Genomic DNA, 19,498 nt, shown 5'->3' on the forward strand with positions numbered 1-19,498 from the left:
GCATGATTTAATTTATTTTTAAGCATTTAACCCATAATTAGTGATTTTTATGATTTTTAGTATTTTTATTATTTGATCGCGTAGACGGGACCGTGGACGGACGAGATGACAACTTTCCACCCAAATTATTTTATGAGCCTTTTTGGAGCCTTAAAATATTATTTTGAGTTTTATTATCTCAAAATTTTAAGTATTTAATTTTATTTAATTTTAGGAGTCATTTTTATCCAAAATTAGTCAAAATATTGACTTTTTAGTATTTTTTAAAATTCCCCTAAATTATTATTTCGAGTTTATTTTATATTATCAGATTTCTAAAGGTTTTATTAAGAGTTAACTTGTATTTTAATTATCTTAAAAAACCTTTTTATTTTATTATTTAACCTATATCTTAATTAATACAAAATTAAGCCTAATCAACCCTAAAACCAACTAGCCGATCCATTGTTCCTCCTAGCAGCCGTCATTCACCCCCATCACCTTCTTCCTCACCGATCCAACCTTCAAGGAGACTCCATAGCCATTTTCGAAGGTTCCAAGCAAGCCATCGTCGTCCCGGCGTCCCGAAGTCCGTCCTACGCGTGTTAAATCCTCATTTTCGGTGCAAGGCATGGTTTTTCTTCCCTTTTCAACATTATATCAGATATGTTAGTGTGTGTGTTGTGAAAGCTTCGAAATTCATTAAACCTTTTCAGAAAATTTAATTGAATGTTGATGGTATGCGTTCGTTTCTTGGAAATTTATAAGCATGCTCACGTTTTTCCTCTCTAGGCTTGGTTCGACTGATGGCTAGGTTCCCTGGGGTGTGAGGGCACGGTCTGGGTTCGGTTGGCTCGAGTGGTTCGAGCCAAACGAACCCAGGAGGTCACCTTGTTCAGTATGGGCTTCGGCCGAACACAGTTTAGGGTTCTGAGTTCAGAGGGCTCGGGGTCTTGGCTCGGGCTGCATGGGGACGGGGGCCGGTTATGGTTCGAACCGGCAGGACCCTGGGGAGGTCCTGCCGGCGGGGCTCCGGCCACGGCGGCCGGAGCTGGGCTGCAGCAGGCCGGGAAGGCCTGCTGCACATGGGAGTCGGCGGCCGAGAGAAAGGAGAGGTAAGGGGGTTCGGGTCCTAGGGTTTCTGATGGGTCCGGGTCGGGTCTTGGGTCCGGGTCGGGTCTAAAATAATATGGATTAAGTTAAGTGGGTCCGGGTCCGGGGTATTTTATTTGGGCTCGGGTATTTTTATTTTTTAAGTTTTTAAGTTAATTAGGAATTTAATGGACTAATTAAATTCCCAAAAATTTAATTAGTACCATTTAAATTATTTTGGTGTCCATTAAATTATTTTGGGTTAATTTAATTATTTTTGGGCTTTTTAATGATTTTTATTTAAATCTTAAGTTGGCCAGAAGTTTTTATGGGCTTGGGAGCCCATGAAAGTTATCGGGCCTGTTAATGGGCTTTTGGGCCCATTGGGCTAGAGACAGTGTTATTGGGCCTAAGCTAGTCTTAATGGGCTTTGATATGTTAGTGGGCCAAGTTTTAAGTTAATGGGCTTGTGTGTAGGGCCAGCAGTCCAGGACCATCCATGAGAAAATTTGCATGTGTCCTGATTATATATTTAATTATTTTTATGCATTTGAGTTATTTTAATATTTATATGTTAATAAGAAATTAAATTAAATATATATGATGGACACACATTTTATTCAAGTACATGCATTCATGAAATAATATTTTATGCATGATTTAATGTTTAAGTTGAGCAATAAAAATATTTTATGTTGGAAGTTGAAGTAGTGTGACAATTTAAGGGGGATTCGTCCCCATATGATTGAAGGGCAGTTTACTGCCAATTTAAGAGGTGATTCGTCACCGGCCACGTACGTAGGTTTCCACGCTGATCAGTATTTAATGTATGATTTAAGGTTACACTACGGATACAACCATGCTATGTTAGAAAATAAATTGCTCAGTATTGTTATGTATTATGTTATGTAGTATGTTTATTTAAGTAAGTTATGTTATGTAATTTTTAAGCATGCTCATTCATGTATATGTATGTATTAGTATTAAATTGGTTTAAATTATTTTAAACCCTTGTTATGTTAGCATGTTGGGCCTCTAGGCTCACTACACTGGTATGGTGCAGGTGAGTACGTTGAGGATGACATTGTACCCACCGGAGGCGAGGACGTATGAGCATGCATGCAGTGGCCCCGTGACCGTGAAATATTCTGAGTCACTATGCATGTTATTATTTTTGTCAGTATGATACAGTTTGTTTATTTTACAGCAGTTGGGAGTCTCGAATATTTTATTTAATATTTTCAGTGCATGCACACTTTTTATTCATTTTATTTATGCAGTATATTTTTAATTATAGGGTCGACTCAGATATTTATTTATTTTAAAGAATGCATTTGATTTAAGTATTTATTATTTATTTATTTAGTTATTTTTAAATCTTTTTCTGTGCATATATGTATGGGCATATATGTACATATTTTATTTAGTAGTAAATAAAAAAAAAAAAAAAAAATTTCCGCATATTTATTTATTATAGAGTTAGGGTCGTTTCAAAAACAACCTTGAAAAAAGATTTCGGATTTCATTGAATTTAATTGTAGTGATTCATGAATTTAAAAACAGTTTAGACTAAAAAGTAAAATTGACTATTTTCATTTGGGTCGTTTAACAATTAAGCAATTTAAAACTATTCATATACTAATTTAAAAATTTATTAATAATTTGTTTTTCTTTACTAGAATGATTTTAATAATTATCCCATATACGTTATCGTAACTCGTAAAATTAAAACATTTATAACATGGAAACACAATAAACAATGTGGATTTCATTAACTTATCATTGTAATGAGACCCACATTTTTTTTAACATACGTACTCTTACACAAATTAATGCCATGCATTTTATTTCACACATTATATTCTAATTAACATTAGCACATGGCATATTATATATAGTACAATTACTTAGTTATGGGTTCGAGTAAATTTAGGTTGTCTCTCCATGAAGGCTTTGGCCTCTTGTGCGCTGTGGCAACATCGGCAATCCCAACTTCCGCTTCCGCCATCCCATCCCCATGCATGTCCGCCGCCGCAGCAGTTGCCCCATTCGCAAGATCCCGATCCTCCACCACCTCCGCCACCACCATATCCACCACCACCGCCACCACCATATCCACCGCCACCACCGCCGCCGCCTCCTTGACCACCACCTTGCCCACCACCACCATAGCCTACACCTTGTCCGCCACCTTGTCCACCAAAGCCACCACCTTGTCCGCCACCCTTTCCACCAGACCCTTGTCCGCCGCCGCCATAGCCTCCACCTTGTCCTCCTCCTTGTCCACCACCCCCACCAACGCCTCCACCTTGTCCACCACCATAGCCTCCACCTTCTCCGCCGCCACCATAGCCTCCACCTTGTCCCCCGCCCTGTCCACCACCTCCATACCCATCTGAACCATGTCCGTCACCGCTATTAACTACATAGCTTCCTGGCCCGCGGGCTCCATTTCCTGCTTCACACAAACAATTAAAAATGAATAATTAATAAACATGCATGCCTCTGCATGACAGCTTCTATATTATACATTACAAAATCTCAGCTAGCTCGATCTCACCTGAGCTATAGCAATAACGATAACATCGGCCATTGCGCCACCCACCGCAGCACCATTGATTCCGGTAGGAACCACCACCTACCAAATTTTGATCAAAGTTAATTTAATCATATATATGCATTAATTGAGAATCAAATCAAAACCAACCCTTTTCTTGATTTCCTTGGGCTGCTTCCTGAGTCTGATGCTGAGCTTTTTCCTCTGCAAAAGCTGAGCAAACAAGAAGAAGAAGGACCCCGAACACCATAAAAACTAATTTAGACTTCATTCTTAGCTAGGCTCTTTGATGGATATATATTTTACGTAAGAACATGAGATGTATGTTGCAACATGAGTCGACCCTATTATTTATAGGTATAATGCATCAGTAAAAGACATGAAATTAAAGATGGTGAGATCATGAGAGTAGACGCATTGATGGCGGATAGGTAGCAGCAGCTTAATTAATTTCACCGATTCGATTTAGATAAGTAAGTTCGAAGCATTTGTTGAATTTCTGAGTAGATTCGGGGGTTCTTATCGATTTGATTACGTTTCAATGTGAAGAAAAAAATGTGAATGAATACATCAGGAGTTTGAAAGTGGCAATTCACATTTCACATTGCATGGCTGCCGGGTATACATATATGGAATCCTATGTTAGAGAGAGTAATAAAATTTTATAGTTTCCAAAAAATTAATTAATTAAGATGTATAAAATTCTATGATATATTCCGATGACGTGTAGCTCATCTGGCATCAAGGTCCCAAGTATGAGACGAAGAAGTCTCGAGTTCGAGATCCAATTGTGACAATCCTCTTCCCCCAACTAAAAAAAAAATCTATGATATATTAATATGGGAAAATAAGTTTTTTAGTCCAGTAACTTTTTTCCCTTTGGGTTTTGGTACTGTTTCGATGTGGGTTTGGGTACATTAACTTTGCATTTTCAGTGTTTTTTTATCTAACTGCATACGTGTCGGCTTCTGATTGGTCCATGTCTTCATTTTGGACCAATCAGAAGGTGATACATATGTTGTTGGACAAAAAAACACTGAAAATGCAAAATTAGTGTACCAAAACCCACATCAAAAAAGTTAATGGACCAAAACCAAAACATGGACAAGTTAATGGACCAAAAAACTTATTTTCCCTATTAATATCGAGTGCTGCTTAAGTTTGTATACATTAAACTTATTAATCATGATTATTTAATTAGGCCTGTATCTTCAAAGTATCTGAAATTTGGGATCTTTAAGGAAAAATTAAATAAATATAAATATTCCATCCTAATTGATAGATTGTTATATTTTCATCAAACCCTCGAATTTGCTATATATTTTGGGTCGATGTGTTCTTGAAGGCAGAGATTAATTAGAAGAATTTTTGGGGCTTTTATAAACTGATCAATACCCACAATCAGATGAATAAAATTAAGATTGAATTTGAAAAAATGCATTTGGGGAGTAATAATTTCGCAATCGGAGGAGATTGAATAACCCAAATATTGCACTTATTAGCTCGCACTCATGTCTCATTTAAAATAGTTTAATTATTTTAAAATAGTTGAATTATACCGTCAAAAAAAAAAATAGTTGAATTATACTAGCTCCTATAACTATTAACTCATTAGAGATTTTTTTTTTTGAGAGATATTAACTCATTAGAGTTATTGTTAAAATAGCAACTGTTTCGTTCTTATGGGCGGTGGTGCGTTTAGTTGGGTTAAAGCTAAGCTTTAATCCAAAACACGAATAATATTTTTGTAGTGATTATATAAAATTTTCTCTAATGTAAAAGTACTTGATGGGAACTGTATTTTTTATAATATATTTTTAACTCACTGTGATTTTGATTCGCTGTGTTGTTAAATAAAAAATAAATAAAGATATCATATTAAAACTAAATTTTGGAGCAAAGATAGATATATAGGACAAAAGATGCAATTTTTCCGAAGTATTTATTCTCTCAGTACAACGTGAACATTTACTTTAAAACTTTGATATATTTGACATATTTAAATTTTTAGGTAAACAAAGAATCGAAATAAAATAAATAATATGTTTGAAAGTGATCAATAAATCAAATTAACAAAAAAATTAACGTTTAATTGATTGAATCAATCATTGAAATAATCAATTTATATGTCGTCCTATCAAATTTAAGGTAGATCTTGAGTTATATTAATTAAATAATGAGGTTTCTTTCGAACAAATTAAAGAATATGGTGTTGTATATTATCATATAGTAGAAAAATCGTTGATAAAAACTTTATTTTTTTCATTCAATTTAAAATTAAAAGAAAAACTACTTTGTTATCCATTTTTTTCTATAGACTATACGTATTATACGTATCATGTGTGTCATAATTTGTTAGTATATACATAGACCAGTGCGAGAGAAAGATATTTAAACTCCACTAGTTTGACAATTTCTATATTCGTTTACTAAGTTTTCAAAGTTTGACTTTTGACTTTGGTGCACTAACTTTCATTTGTTTTTGGATTTCATTTATATTTTTTCAAAGTACTAAAGTTGCATCAAAAGATTTTGAAGTGATATAAAAAAATGTAGATATCTCATCGAAAAATGCTAGCGCAACATAGAAATTGCTAACTTGCATGTCTTATGACACGTCAACAATTGGACCAAAATCAACGAAAATTACAAGTTAGTGTACTAAAATAAAATTTTGAAAAATTAATAAATCAAAACCCAAAACTGGACAAGTTGTTAGCACAAAAAAAAAGTTATTTTACCTTTTGTAAATGAAATAAGTTAATGGTGTCACCAGACTTGGGAAAATTATATTTTTGCTCCTATAATTTGCCATCTTTTTTATTTTTGGTCTTGTTAATGATAAATTCACATTTTTAGTCATATAATTTGTAAATTTTTTTCCTTTCTTGACCAGAACCCAATCAGTTGGTCGAAAATTGATTATGTGGCGGGCGTAGATGCGGATATGAATTTTTGGAAGGTCGCGTATATTTTAAAAAGAATCATAACACATATGCAAGTTTCCTTCCAAAAATTCATGTCTGCATCTGCATCTACTATATAAGAAATTTTGGACAAACACGATGGACTCCGGTCAAAAAAAGGACAAAAATGAAATAGAAAAAAAAAACATCTACAGAACTAAAATGTAAATTCATTATTAACAAGACCAAAATTTATAAAATATAGATCACATAACTAAAAATATAATTCATTGCACAAAGCATGGAGACATTAAGCAGCAAAATTCATTTCTTACACTTGGAAAATCATGTGTTCAATCACAAGGCAAATACCACGCATACATACATATACATGTAAATTTATATGTATATGTAACTATATATATAGACACACCAATTAAAGAATTTACATTTTCAAAAAAAAAAAAAAAAAAAAAAACTTCATGATCAATATATGCATCATCACCAACTGAAACTGATGGATTCGAAATGCAGGTTTTTGGCGGAAGCAGATGCACAAATTCTTGCAACATCATGTCTCATGCTCTTTGGGCCACAAACCAAAACACCAACATCCGATCCTTTGCATTCAAAAAGAATTCCTGCCACAATTGTATCAAATATCTCTAATTATTTCCAGAAGCACGAATAAAGCACGAAAATTGGGATTTGGGTTCCATAAGTTACTCTATTTTGAATTTTAATTTAATAATGTAACTTGTCAAAGTTTGGTTTTCATCCAATTTTTTTTTTTTTGTTCTTTTTTCGCCAGACACCACTAAAGTCATCGAATATTATTTATTTAACATTTAACACCGGTTGTCCTTTTCTTTTCTTTTTTTAAAAGTAACATGACCGACTGTCTCTTATGTGGCTTATATGAGGACAATAAAGCTCATGATACACATTAAAATTCATCTAAGTGAAAATAAAAGAAAAAAATTAAACTAGAACGACACATAATATTTCAAAATGGGAGAGAAAAAGCTTTTGATCATTTCGCTTAGGTAATGTTGATATATGATATATCTAATAATATAGGCTTCATTATATCGTTACATGAGCTAAGCATTCAAGCAGCAATGATGTCAAATGAACATATTCATTTGTAGTGGTTTCGGGCAAAAAAAACAGAATATATTGTATGAGAAACCAAACTTTGACAAATTACAAGACTAAAATCCAAAACATGCCAACTTATCGAACCAAAATCTTAATTTTCCCCAAATAAATTAAGCAGTGCAAAATATTCTTATACATTTAGTACTACTTCTTCTGCCACATTACATAAATGTTCACCAATCAACTCGTGTTGTATTATGAACAATTTCATTTGTTTAGAGTCAATCTAGCTAGTCGCTGTTGTTGCCATGTTATTTGTACGTTTCGAGTTTTCGTGCCTAATCCCCCTCTCATTTTTCATTTTGTTTACCGGTACATATCTATGTTTAAAGGCTATATGTCCTCTGCTAATGCCTTAATCAACTTACAAAGTTGTATGCATATATTTTGATGGCAATGCTTATTAATCCTGGGCATGATTGAAACACCAAAAGAAAAGATATCAAACTAGAACAGAGAGAGCACTTACTCTTTAAATCAGGTCTAGCGCCAAAATGCACCTTCGTAGACTGTACAAGAGACTGATGAGGGAGACTCTCAAGCTCCGTATCCATGCTACATAACCAAGAAGCCGGCGACATCGTTGGTGTCGCAAAATCGACACTCTGAATCTGTTTCCCTTCAGCAGAAATCTTCCTCTTTTGCCACAAGAAAACAGCACTAGCTGATACAAAAATACAAGCACACACCAGAAACATGTCCCAAAGAATCTTGAAGCTGTAATGGTAATTCTCCTTTCTACGTTCCACCGGATAGATATGGTAACGCGTAACAAGGCCTAAAGTTATCAAAAACAAGACAAATGAGGATGATATTATCACAGCAAGACTCAGCCAGCTATTCTCGCCAAGAACTGGGGAAATAGGGGAATCCAATGGATTTGGCTTGAACAGTATGGTTTGGATTTGTTTCTTGGAATCTTCTATGGGTTTTTCGGTTTCTCTTGTAATGTATGCTTCAATCTGTAGTTGTAGCTTTGAGAGGTCTAAAGGGGTGCCAGATAAGGGAAGCAAAAGGTCAAGCATCGTGAGATCGGTTGTGTTCTTGAAAGCAGAGATTAGGAGAATTTTTGGAGCTTTAATGGTGGATCCTGCAGTGGTTTTGTGAATGATCTCGCGTAGTATGGAGATAAATGGAGTGATGCCGCTTCCTCCGCTAATCATCACCAATGCATCGCGACTGTCACAAGTTTTAACTTCGTTAGCATGTGTGATAAGTTATAGTTGTCAAGAAATTTTTTGAAATTTTGTTAAGGAAAAGCCGAGAAGTGCTTCATAAAAGTTTTCCCAAACACTACTTAAAAGAAATATATAGCTAAGATTTGAATCCGAGTAGCTCAATACCAGCCTAGAGCTTAATCGAATTATAATTATACGTGTTTGAACGTGACTCTGAGAGTGACACAAGGCCTCAAACAGAACATTGATCGGATGGCACGCAATATACAATGATCGAGTGACTCGACTTACGTGTGATGCCTGATCCTACTGGCTTAATTCTGTGAGTATTATATGCTTACCTTAGAAAATGAGACGATGCAGGTCCATAAGGTCCTTCGGTTGATACCTCGAGATGATCCGAAGAAGAAAGCTGTGTATATAGCTTTTGAGTCCAACTGCCTTGGCTTTTAATGGCAACGCTTAGTGTTTGTGGCTCCAGGTTAGAGTTTGAAGTCACAGTAAATGGATGCCACTGCAAGTTGCATACGCTTGGAACATGCAGAAACAGGATACTCGTCGGAGTGTAACTCAACTCTACAAGCAAATAATTAGTTCAGTCAAGGGCTAGCTCGAAATTTGAGGTGAAAAAGTTCGATCAAATATACTAGTAAACAACAAGTGCGGATTGCACGTGAAAGCAGTTTGTGTGCCATCATTAGTTACCCAACATGCTCTGAACATCATTGCAGATTTTGTGCTCACCTGGACTTTTGGCAAACGTAAGTTCCATTGTACCGTTGGGCAAAAGGCGAGTCGAAACCAATCTAGCCTTGCGTCGTGATTGCAAGAACCTCAAATATCGATCGATAATGAACAGAAAGATTCCGGGAAGGATCAAGCATAAGTATGCTACTCCAACATGAAACATGTAGAAGAACACGAACAGAATGTATAGATGGTGAACGTAGAAGAAAACTTCGAACGCTTTCCTCCTAACACGATCAAAACTTGTCACCCACATTCCCAACGACAACACGAATGCGATGACTCCAGCTACATTTGAGAGATAAGTGCTGCTCCATTGAAGCATCTGCAATATCGATTTCGTGTTATCAGATTGTCTTCCTCTAGATTCGCGGCCTAAAAGAAAACAAAACGTGGAAAAAAACCCAAGTATATGTATTATACCAGGTACATCTGATCAGTCATAGCCCACCAGTATATGATAAATCCTACACTGTGAACTGCAAATAGTAAATTTGAAACATGGCCAAGCCAGATGTGATATTTGATGCTAGACTCAGATGTAAGGCCGACCAGAGGCAAGAGAGACGACCCCCGAGTCACGGGGAAAAACAGGAACGCCCAACATGTGTTCCCGATGTATCCCAGCCTCAGGGATACGCTACGAAACTTCGCCCACCACCTACAATATCCAATAAAGTGTATAGAGCATGAATCACTTCATCTTAAAATTCGAGTTGATTAATTAAGGTTCTAAAAAACATACACTTTCTCTCCTGGTGTATGCATGTGGAGATTCCCAAAGCTGATGTACAAATAGTTCGCCAAAGACCAGATCAGAAGTGCCACAAACATGGCTGCAAATGCAAGTTCCACTGCATTTACTATCCCCAACGGCGCCATCACCAGTGCTGGACGTCTCAGGGGGCGGAAACAGCGCCATTTACTGTGACGACGAGTTCACGCTTGATCAGTTGTTAATAATATATCATACACATCAAGGTGACACAATTCTAGAGAGAAAATGCCAAAGGCTACACATAAGACTTGATAATTGTGTATGAAAACGGAAATATATAAAAATTATATAAACTGAATGTCATTTCACATTCAATTGATGTGAGAAAGGGAACTAAGAAAAAAGGTTATAACCAAACAAGTAAAAGGCCGAACCTCGGTGAACTCGATTTCGCTTTGAAATGTAGATATACGCATCCAAGAACAGCAAGAAGCATGATCGGAAAACTGAATAAAAGAAGATTTGTCCCTGAACAAATACGTACCACTGATTAAATTAAACCTGCAGCATGAATGGCAAAAACATCCCATTTATTTTAAAACAGAGGTTAAACCTTGTTCTCTGAAGTAAGTGGAGTTGAGATTTTTATTCAATTTGGGAGTCCAAGTATTCTTGTAAACTTTTGTGGGAAGCATAGCCCATATGAAAATATACCCTACGAACACCACAAGGAATAAACTCTGCCATGCTGCATGGAATTTCATATTTTTCAGAATGTGTATAATCTTGGATTAATTATTTCTCTAGTATTACATGTATTAAATAGGGATATTTCTTGCATTTATATATAGGGCAATCCAAAAAGTTTTGTTGACCTTTAAATTTATATATATGTCAAGTCGAAGAAACGGCATGATTCATGCGGAAGTACAAGGATTTTGTACTCCAAGTTCCTTTTTCAGGCTTCTTGAACTGAGAATGAGGTTGAATTAATTGAGATAATTTATTGATTTATTTTTTTGTAAAGGTCAAAATTAAACTCACGTTTTGTCTTTTACGCTCAAGAGGAGTCATATATAAATTTTTCCACAAATTCTTTGAACAACATCATTTTTTTTGTTAAAATAATCATAATCCCAAACTTACTTTATAGTAGATTATGCAGTTTTAGTTAAAATGTTTTTTCGGAAAAAAAAAATCAAAATTGCCCACGTTCTTCATCCAAATATCCCCATGATAGTTGCAATAATTTAAGTTACTTTAGACATATTTAGTGGACATAAATATTGGAGTGCTTTTCGCTCTAAAGTTGGTTTCTTTCGGGTTAGTCTATGCTACACCGGGAGTGTTTCTTCCCCTATTTTAATATCATTAGATCACGTGAGACTCATATATTTTTATGGAAATTGACATATGTCTTGATGATCCAATGGTTGATATTTGACCACATCATGGGGGGAGAAATACTCCAGATGTAGGATAGAATAATCCGTTTCTTTCTATGTTGCAATCATTTAGAATTAATGTGATGGGAGGATTTTAAATTTATTGATTTTAAATATTTTTTTTTGTTTGAATAAATAAGATCATAAATTTGAAATCTACCTTTTATTATGTTTATATAGTATTTTATGTTAATTAGGAAGGATTTAATACTGTTCTTTGAAATTCATTATATTTTATATAATTAATGTGTAAATAAATAATATATCGATTTAAGATTTGATCTGTTGTTTTATTGATAATTATAATAAAATTATAATTGATTCCATGAATTTGAAATCTTTACAACTAAACACACGTAAAATACTTTAGACTTAACGTTAGCATATTACTGGACATCCTTTTAGTGCTTTACTAAATTAAAGTTGGTTTCTATGATCAGTCAATGTAAATATATTAGGTCATGAGCAATAGTTATTATACGATCTATGAACAATAGACGCAAAATATGTTTATCAGTCATTAATCTGTATTCGTCGTCGTTAGACAAAAATAGCAACCCCATAGAAGCTCATTGTATCCCCTAGCTAGCTAGCTAACTAGTAAACCCATTCGAGCACCTTAATTTAATATGTGAATTGTGATGAGCTTAATTATCAAAGTACGATGCTATAAAGAAATGTATAATTTTGGGATAAGATGTCTATGATTGATTAGTTTATAATTCGTTGACATTCATTTTTGTACTTCATAACTAATGCTAATATGTTTCAAGATTGATAAAAGATGATATTTTGTAATAAAAACAAAATACGTACTGTTAATTATATAGTACATATATTCAATGCTAGTACAAATACAATTGACTTTTTTGGTCTTGGAGTACTTGAGTGCAGTTATGCTAAGGGAATAATCCATTGACATTATGTTGTAATAGAAAATAATCGAAATGATATATTGTAATATTTTTTATTTTTTTGAGACTGATATATGTAATAATTGAACATGGTCAATGTAAAATTCTGTCAGATCATAGACTTTTTATTTGTTCATTTTCTTAAAATGCATAATAGATATATGTCGGCATCCAGCCATTTTTTTGGTTATGGCTTCTACAGCCCTGTGTTAAAAAAACGGAGAAAATGGTTTTTTTTCCCATTTAATCATTTAATTTTAGATTTTGATTCATTAAATGGTCAAATTTTGATTTTGGTAAATAAATCTTAATTTTTTTCGTCTATTTCATTCAAATCATTCATAAGTTAACATTTTTTGATGTCACATCAGATAAAAAACGTCGAAAATTAAAAGTTACTAAACCAAAGATAACCTTTGAAAATTTAGTAATTGAACGAGATATTGGACAAAAAAAACTAAATTTCCTATATATAATTATTTTATTAAATGGTTCTCCTGAGAATTTTTTTTTTTTTTTTTTTGAAACAAACTCCAAACATATATATATTACTCACAATGACGAGATACAATGTTTAAGAACCAAGTTGAAAAACCACTATACAACCAAGTAAGAGGAGTTGAAGTAAAAAAAGTTTTTCTAGCCAACATATGCGCCACTCCATTCGCGGTCCGTCTCATGTGAGATATCGACATGAAATCTGGATAGTTGAATAAAGATTTAATCTCTTAACACCACTACACCATCTAACCCAAGATCATCTTCCGATGTGTTAACTACCTGAACCGCCTTCAGAGAATCCGAAAAGATGTTTACATTGGAGAAGCCATGGTCGACACAAAAATATATCCCAAATCTAACAGCTGCAATCTCCGCACTCAAGACTCTTCCTGAATTCCGAATAACACAAGCCGTGGCCCCTAGAATCTTCCCAAGCGAGTCCCTAACCACAGCACTTACACCGCATAAATACTTGGCTCCATCAAAGTCTGCATCGACATCCAACCGAAGTTGATTTTATAAAGGAGCCTTCCAGATTCGTTCCGATAAAACATTATTCAATAAGTGAGGAGTGTCACAGCTCTCCTTGGCACTGTGAAACGAATCCAGCATAGCCCAAGCCCAATCTAAATTAAATTCTGAAACTTTACCTGCTTGATCATGTTTCCCATTACAAGCCATGAATCTTTGAATTTTTGTCTCGATTTTGTATTATTTAATCCAAATTATTGCATAAATATATTGTTCAGACACTTGAAATCTTTTCCAAGTTCTTCATTAGTTATCTGTAAATGATCAGATTACCTCTGTGACATACAAAAGTAATCGCAATGTTATCTTTTATCTTACAAAATAATCAAAACCACCACAAAGAAATTATAGAATATCATGTAAATTACATATTAATTCAATGTGTAATAATATTTCACCCGGTGTAGCATAGTCTTGTGCGTTTGCATGCATCTCTTTCTCTTACATGTATCTAAGAACTAACGTTCCAAAACCAATACCAAGAAATGTAGCAATTGATATTCCAAATATTCCCACAAGAATTCCAGGCATAACTAATGATCCCCACCCTTTAGCTGTGGCCATTCCACATGCTGTTGTAGGCCCTCCAATATTAGCATTTGATGCTAACAGCAAATGCTTTGAGTCGATCCGAAATAATTTTCCGAGACCAATTACAACGATGAGATGCACGGTCACTTGTACAAAAGCGAACAAGAAAATACCTGGTGCTGTGTTGATGACGTTCCATATGCTGCCACTGGCACCCAAAACCGCGAAAAATATCTGTTTGCAAATGAATAGGTGATCCAAAATGTTGTGTCAAATAACAGTAGTAGTCAACACAAGACGTGCTAAGAAAGTGTAATTTGGTGTAGATCTGGTTTGTCCTCGGGTAAAAAGGAGATCAGAAATGAATATGGAGTTATTTTGCTGTGAGAAATGTAACAAGATGCCAGGTTTTTTGGTATTAAATAGGCAGAATTGTTGCAAGATTACGACAAACTCAAGTCAAATGAAGATATATACTGAAACTTGCATATGCCTATAATATACTGGAAGTTGTATTGCAGAGGCATAATATCATAGTAATTCTAACAATGCAATGTGGTTTTACCTGCATTAATATTACAGAAAATGCATCACCAGCAGGTGCCAAATGGCGGAAGAAACGTGGAAGCAAAGTTGCCAAAACTACAATTATTGCTGTGATTGCAGCAAGATCACTTCCTTGAATCCCGAAGAAATTTGTAAGAGAAGTGGCAGCTTTGCAGATAGAAAAGGAAACAGCAATTGCTGTAGCAACCTGGAGTACTGAGAGTTGGCTCTCATTAGACACGGGACATGAAGAAGCATCTGCATAAGATTAAATAATGTCAACTCCATCAAGTGTTGGATTTACCTTTTATGTTGAACAGCAATGATTGCCTTTACTTATTGTCGCCGTGTATTTGGCATTAAGATCATAATCATTACTTAAAGCATTTGGCATAGCAACAAATGCTTGATTCTAGAACTGGTATCTAAGCCAAGGTCACGTGTTCAATTCTCATGAAATAATCAGTCGAAGTAATTATTGGGAATCTACCGTTTTACATGCTGCCTACATGGCAAAATGCTTGACGTGTGACACTTGTGCTAATGTATCTTTTAAAAAGATTTTGAATGCGACCATCAGCTACAATTTTTAGTACAACAACAAACATATGATTGTATGTTTAAGAAGTAATGATCCAACATGGCACAAGTTGTCGTGTCCCTCATGCCCATTGGAGTTGAGGTTGCCTGAGAACATCCGGAGGAGCAAGTAACTTTCATAGAAAAAAACTTATGCATTGATCAAATTATCATTTTATACTTCCAATGTCGGCAGCACACAAATGCTTACATTTTCTACTATAGGATGAGAATACTTTTAGAATAAAAAGTTCTATCGATCAGTAGATCCATGAATTTCTTGCTTCAAATATTTCAAGATTCAATTTTCTACGTTTACATACCATCAGCCAGCTTTGATACCTCTGGAGGTATTTTGGAGGCTAATGAAAACAAGACAACGAAATACAGAGCACAGATGATATTATCTGCTGCTACACCAGCAGCTATAACTGATGGAGATGTGCCAAGTGCCTCTGAGATTGCAACATAATTGATTGCTGCATGAAATGGAAAAATGATCATAAGGATTAAATGCATAAATTAATTATAGCAGCTAGAACGCAATATAACAGATATTTATGCGCATGACATCAGCAAGGCTTGTATTATCTGTCATGGTTAGTTCCTGTATGGATTTTCTTATATAAATGGATAGAGTTTGAGGAGTCTAAAAGGAGAATGCAAGACGGGCTACGACCCTACAGGTAGTTTCTGAAGGTTATTTTGGTCATATCGGTACAATTCCATGCAGTCTTAAAATATTCACAAGGAATAAATATGATTTTTAAGTATGACTTTGTTTTTCCCTTTTCGATTTTAATAAGGGTTATCCACGTAATTCCTTTACATCTTTTTTTTTCCGTCTGGTTTTTTGTTCGTCGTTCCTAACATAAATTATGAAAAAGCATTTCAATAATCAAAAGAACATGTTTTTGCGACTTGGAAGACATTTAAGAAGGTTGGATAAAGAACTGCTTGCCTCCACCAATATAACTACCCATGAGAGCAGCAGCTATTTTCCAGTTATCCTGACCAAGTGAACGCATAGGCACCATTAGGAATGCCACTATTGTCCCAACGACAGTTGCAACTGAAATTTAAAGTGAAGAAAGGAAAAAAAAATTAGTTAACTTTTCAATGTATAGGACGATCAGATCTACATAACATAGCGCAGTTAAATGGAAAAGAACATCACAATTACAAAAATACCAGAAAATAGCGCTCTGGTGACTAGAAGATGATATTTGCACTTCGTAATTAGAAATATGATAGAACTACAGCAAATAGGTGAATTGCACTTCTATGCGAATTCAGGAATCGGTTTGAATCAATTATGCTAATCCAAAACTATTTGACAAAGAAACTTACAAGTAATTACACTTAACAGTACATCAATCTCCAAACCACCAACGGGAGGACCATGATTCCAAGTTAAGTGCCACTCACATCTACTAGTCTATCCAACTGAGCTGACAGCCTAAAAGACATCAAAGACACTCATGTCAGCGAAACACAGATTATTTAAGCTCTTCATAGGAGATATCAATTTCTAGCTTTAAATATATTATATAAGTTTGCTTGTTATATTACAACAAGAAAGATAATTCTCAAACAGTGATCCTCAAGGGCATAGAAAATCAACTTTTTGTGTCTTGAAAACTTAAAATGAATGATATTTTCATTGAGTCGGCTACCAATAACACCAACATAAGTTATCAATTTATATCATAAATGGAAGTGGCTGTGCGCGACTTAAATACAGCATGTTCCTATCTTCCAGTAAGTTCATAAAGATCCAAGATTTGTCATGGATAAGAGATCTTCAACAGCATTTAAACCGAAACGTAATAAAGGAATGCATTTCCTAAAAAGGGTATATCAACTACTGCCTACTGGATTTAAGCTTCTACAGATGGATTCACCACCTATCAATTTTATACTTGAGAAAAGACTTAAAATCAAACTGAATCAAGCCAAGCTTCTGGAGTGAAGAAATACACCTGATCCTAGTAAAAAAGCCAAGAACAACGTCCCAGTAGACTGTATAACTTGTCGCAAATCAGCTCTAAACAAAAGCATTGGTATTGTTAATGGTAGCAAATACTGAAAGACCATCGTATAGGCCGGTGCGTCGTGAGGAATTATCCCAATATTACTTGCCGCAAGCCCCAGTAAAATGCTGACCAATGCTGCGCTTAACATGCTCCCAATCTTAGTCTTTTCCGACCTACATTAAAATAATGAGTCTCGCATCAAACCAACAAAACCATTTCAAGATTCAAACTTTTTTCTCAACATAAATGAAAATTCAATGTCTCTACAAGAAACCCACAAGCTAAAAACCATATGATTTCTCAAAAGGAAAAAACAATCAAAGAGTAAACAGATAACTAGTCTTTTATGAAGATTGAAATACCAGAGGCCGAAGGTGCCGGTTGCCAGGAGTGCAGTCCATACACCCCAGTCATCATTAGGGGAAATAAATGGCGAATTATTCATATGAGACTTGAGCACTAATGGGGTGTCACCAAACTTTCTTTTATCCAAAAAACTCCCTTTTGATAAAGGAAATACATATGACGACTGTTTGTTGATGGGTTTGCCTCCATTGTGGGCTTTACAGTGAATTTGTGACAACAGAGAAGAGCAGAAGAGAGCACACGGCGACACTACCGCCGCCATCGACGGCGAGCTTAATAGAGCTGATGAATGGCGGCGATTCCTTTGGCGATAATATTTTGGAATATCTTTATACTCTCAACAAAATTATTTTGGAATCTTTGCTAAAAAATTTTGGAATCTTTGCTGCGTGTTCGCGAGCTCAAAAAGTAATAAAAAGCTTGGTCTTAAGTGTTTGCAAGTAAAAAAAAAAAGAGTAAAATTTATTTTCATACACGAACGATTAGTAAAATGTTAAATTGGTATATGAACTATTGAAGGAGTGTTTACAATCACTAAAAAAAATGATTATTAGCTTTTGACTTAAAAAAATCATTTTTGTGTGTTTCTTAAATCTAGATTATGTGTTAGCTTATGCTTAACTTAATTGAAATCCAAAAGCTAGTCATGTGGCGATTATGATTTTTCAAAAGTGATTTTAATAAGAAGGTCATTGTTAAAATAACTCTAATCACTTATTTATCAAACACTACCAAACTTTGATTTTTAGCTTTTCACATTTGTTTTCAAACATTGAAAGGAATTTTAATTCCTTGAAAATCTTTTTCTTAAGCGTGTTACTTATAATATTGAATTTTGCCTTCTAGACAATAGATTTAATTTGAAATTGTTAAATATTCTATGATCTCGAAATTGACTAGGATAGATATTTAACTAGAATGCATATTATATCTTGATTAGGAAATTAAGTGATTTATGTTTATAAAATATTATCAAGATATGATATGATAGGTTGAATATTTATGTGCTATTATCGAAAATATTGAGATAGATATTTGCCTAGATTGAGTATTATCTTGATAAGGAAATACTGTGTATTATCTTTATCATATATTATCAAGATGATATCAAAAGAGTCTAATTCCTAACAAAGACTTATTTTCTTATTTGTGTAGGACTCTACAACGAAATCTTTCTCTGCTTGGACTCTCATTTATAAGTAAAGGATTTCTGAGCACAAACAAACGTGAACTTCAGAGGAGAATTCAGAAGAGCTTTCAAAGAAAATCACATAGAAGAATTCGAAGATTCTGAAGAAGTTTTGCAACCATCGTTGTTGCTTGTCCCCGTGCTGTCGTTCGTGTTGAAGACATCAGAGACAACACTGTGGGAACTGTGTTGATCGAAGATCTTTTCTGTCTCTTCAAATTTAGGCTACGGGAGTTGCATCTGATTTGTTTTATATTCTGATTATTTAGGATGCAAGTTTGATTTCTCAACTTGTTGAAAAATTTAGGATCTAATGACTTTTCGTAAAATCACTAGGATTATTTTTGTAAGACTGATCTTACGTTTACTAGTGATATTTAGCCCTAAGGCACCCGCACGAGTTTTTATACTCGTGCAAAATTAATTTCTTGTGTTATTTATTTTTGTTTATTTTTCGCTGCACTGTGTTGTCGTTGATGTTGTGACACCGCGGACAACACTGACTCTTTATTTTAACCTACA

The 19,498-nt window shown here is 34.6% G+C and overlaps 2 protein-coding genes across 4 annotated transcripts; both read right to left on the bottom strand.

The window, feature by feature from the left end:
* Positions 1–7,035: 7,035 nt before the first annotated feature.
* LOC140863923 (ferric reduction oxidase 4-like) lies at positions 7,036–11,102 on the bottom strand. The gene is made up of 8 exons (XM_073267718.1): positions 10,952–11,102; positions 10,773–10,866; positions 10,366–10,545; positions 10,044–10,281; positions 9,618–9,945; positions 9,215–9,449; positions 8,165–8,874; positions 7,036–7,175 (listed from the first exon to the last, which is right to left on the bottom strand). The coding sequence occupies exons 1-8, from the start codon at positions 11,100–11,102 to the stop codon at positions 7,036–7,038; spliced, it is 2,076 nt and encodes a 691-aa protein (XP_073123819.1).
* Positions 11,103–13,228: 2,126 nt separating this feature from the next.
* LOC140863924 (uncharacterized) lies at positions 13,229–18,141 on the bottom strand. Of its 3 annotated transcripts, none has more exons than XM_073267719.1 (7): positions 17,784–18,141; positions 17,368–17,594; positions 16,347–16,457; positions 15,709–15,864; positions 14,826–15,064; positions 14,434–14,494; positions 13,229–13,686 (listed from the first exon to the last, which is right to left on the bottom strand). In XM_073267719.1, the coding sequence occupies exons 1-7, from the start codon at positions 18,047–18,049 to the stop codon at positions 13,418–13,420; spliced, it is 1,329 nt and encodes a 442-aa protein (XP_073123820.1). In that variant the 5' UTR covers positions 18,050–18,141; the 3' UTR covers positions 13,229–13,417. The 3 variants fall into 3 exon arrangements, with proteins under 3 accessions (XP_073123820.1, XP_073123822.1, XP_073123821.1); XM_073267721.1 differs by having other exon boundaries at positions 13,546–14,004; XM_073267720.1 differs by having other exon boundaries at positions 13,550–13,686; positions 14,128–14,494.
* Positions 18,142–19,498: the final 1,357 nt, after the last annotated feature.

The sequence above is a fragment of the Henckelia pumila genome, chromosome 4 (genome assembly GCF_033568475.1).
Source record: "Henckelia pumila isolate YLH828 chromosome 4, ASM3356847v2, whole genome shotgun sequence".
NCBI lineage: Eukaryota > Viridiplantae > Streptophyta > Magnoliopsida > Lamiales > Gesneriaceae > Henckelia > Henckelia pumila.

Coding starts and splice junctions, on each gene's coding strand:
- LOC140863923 (XM_073267718.1), bottom strand. CDS start 11,102: ATGAAATTCCATGCAGCATGGCAGAGTTTATTCCTTGTGGTGTTCGTA. Junction 10,546..10,772: donor GCGAAATCGAGTTCACCGAG/GTTCGGCCTTTT, acceptor TCGTCGTCACAG/TAAATGGCGCTGTTTCCGCC. Junction 10,282..10,365: donor CATACACCAGGAGAGAAAGT/GTATGTTTTTTA, acceptor TGGATATTGTAG/GTGGTGGGCGAAGTTTCGTA.
- LOC140863924 (XM_073267719.1), bottom strand. CDS start 18,049: ATGGCGGCGGTAGTGTCGCCGTGTGCTCTCTTCTGCTCTTCTCTGTTG. Junction 15,865..16,346: donor GGGTAGTTATATTGGTGGAG/GCAAGCAGTTCT, acceptor CATTTCATGCAG/CAATCAATTATGTTGCAATC. Junction 13,687..14,433: donor CGTCATCAACACAGCACCAG/GTATTTTCTTGT, acceptor ATGTCGATGCAG/ACTTTGATGGAGCCAAGTAT.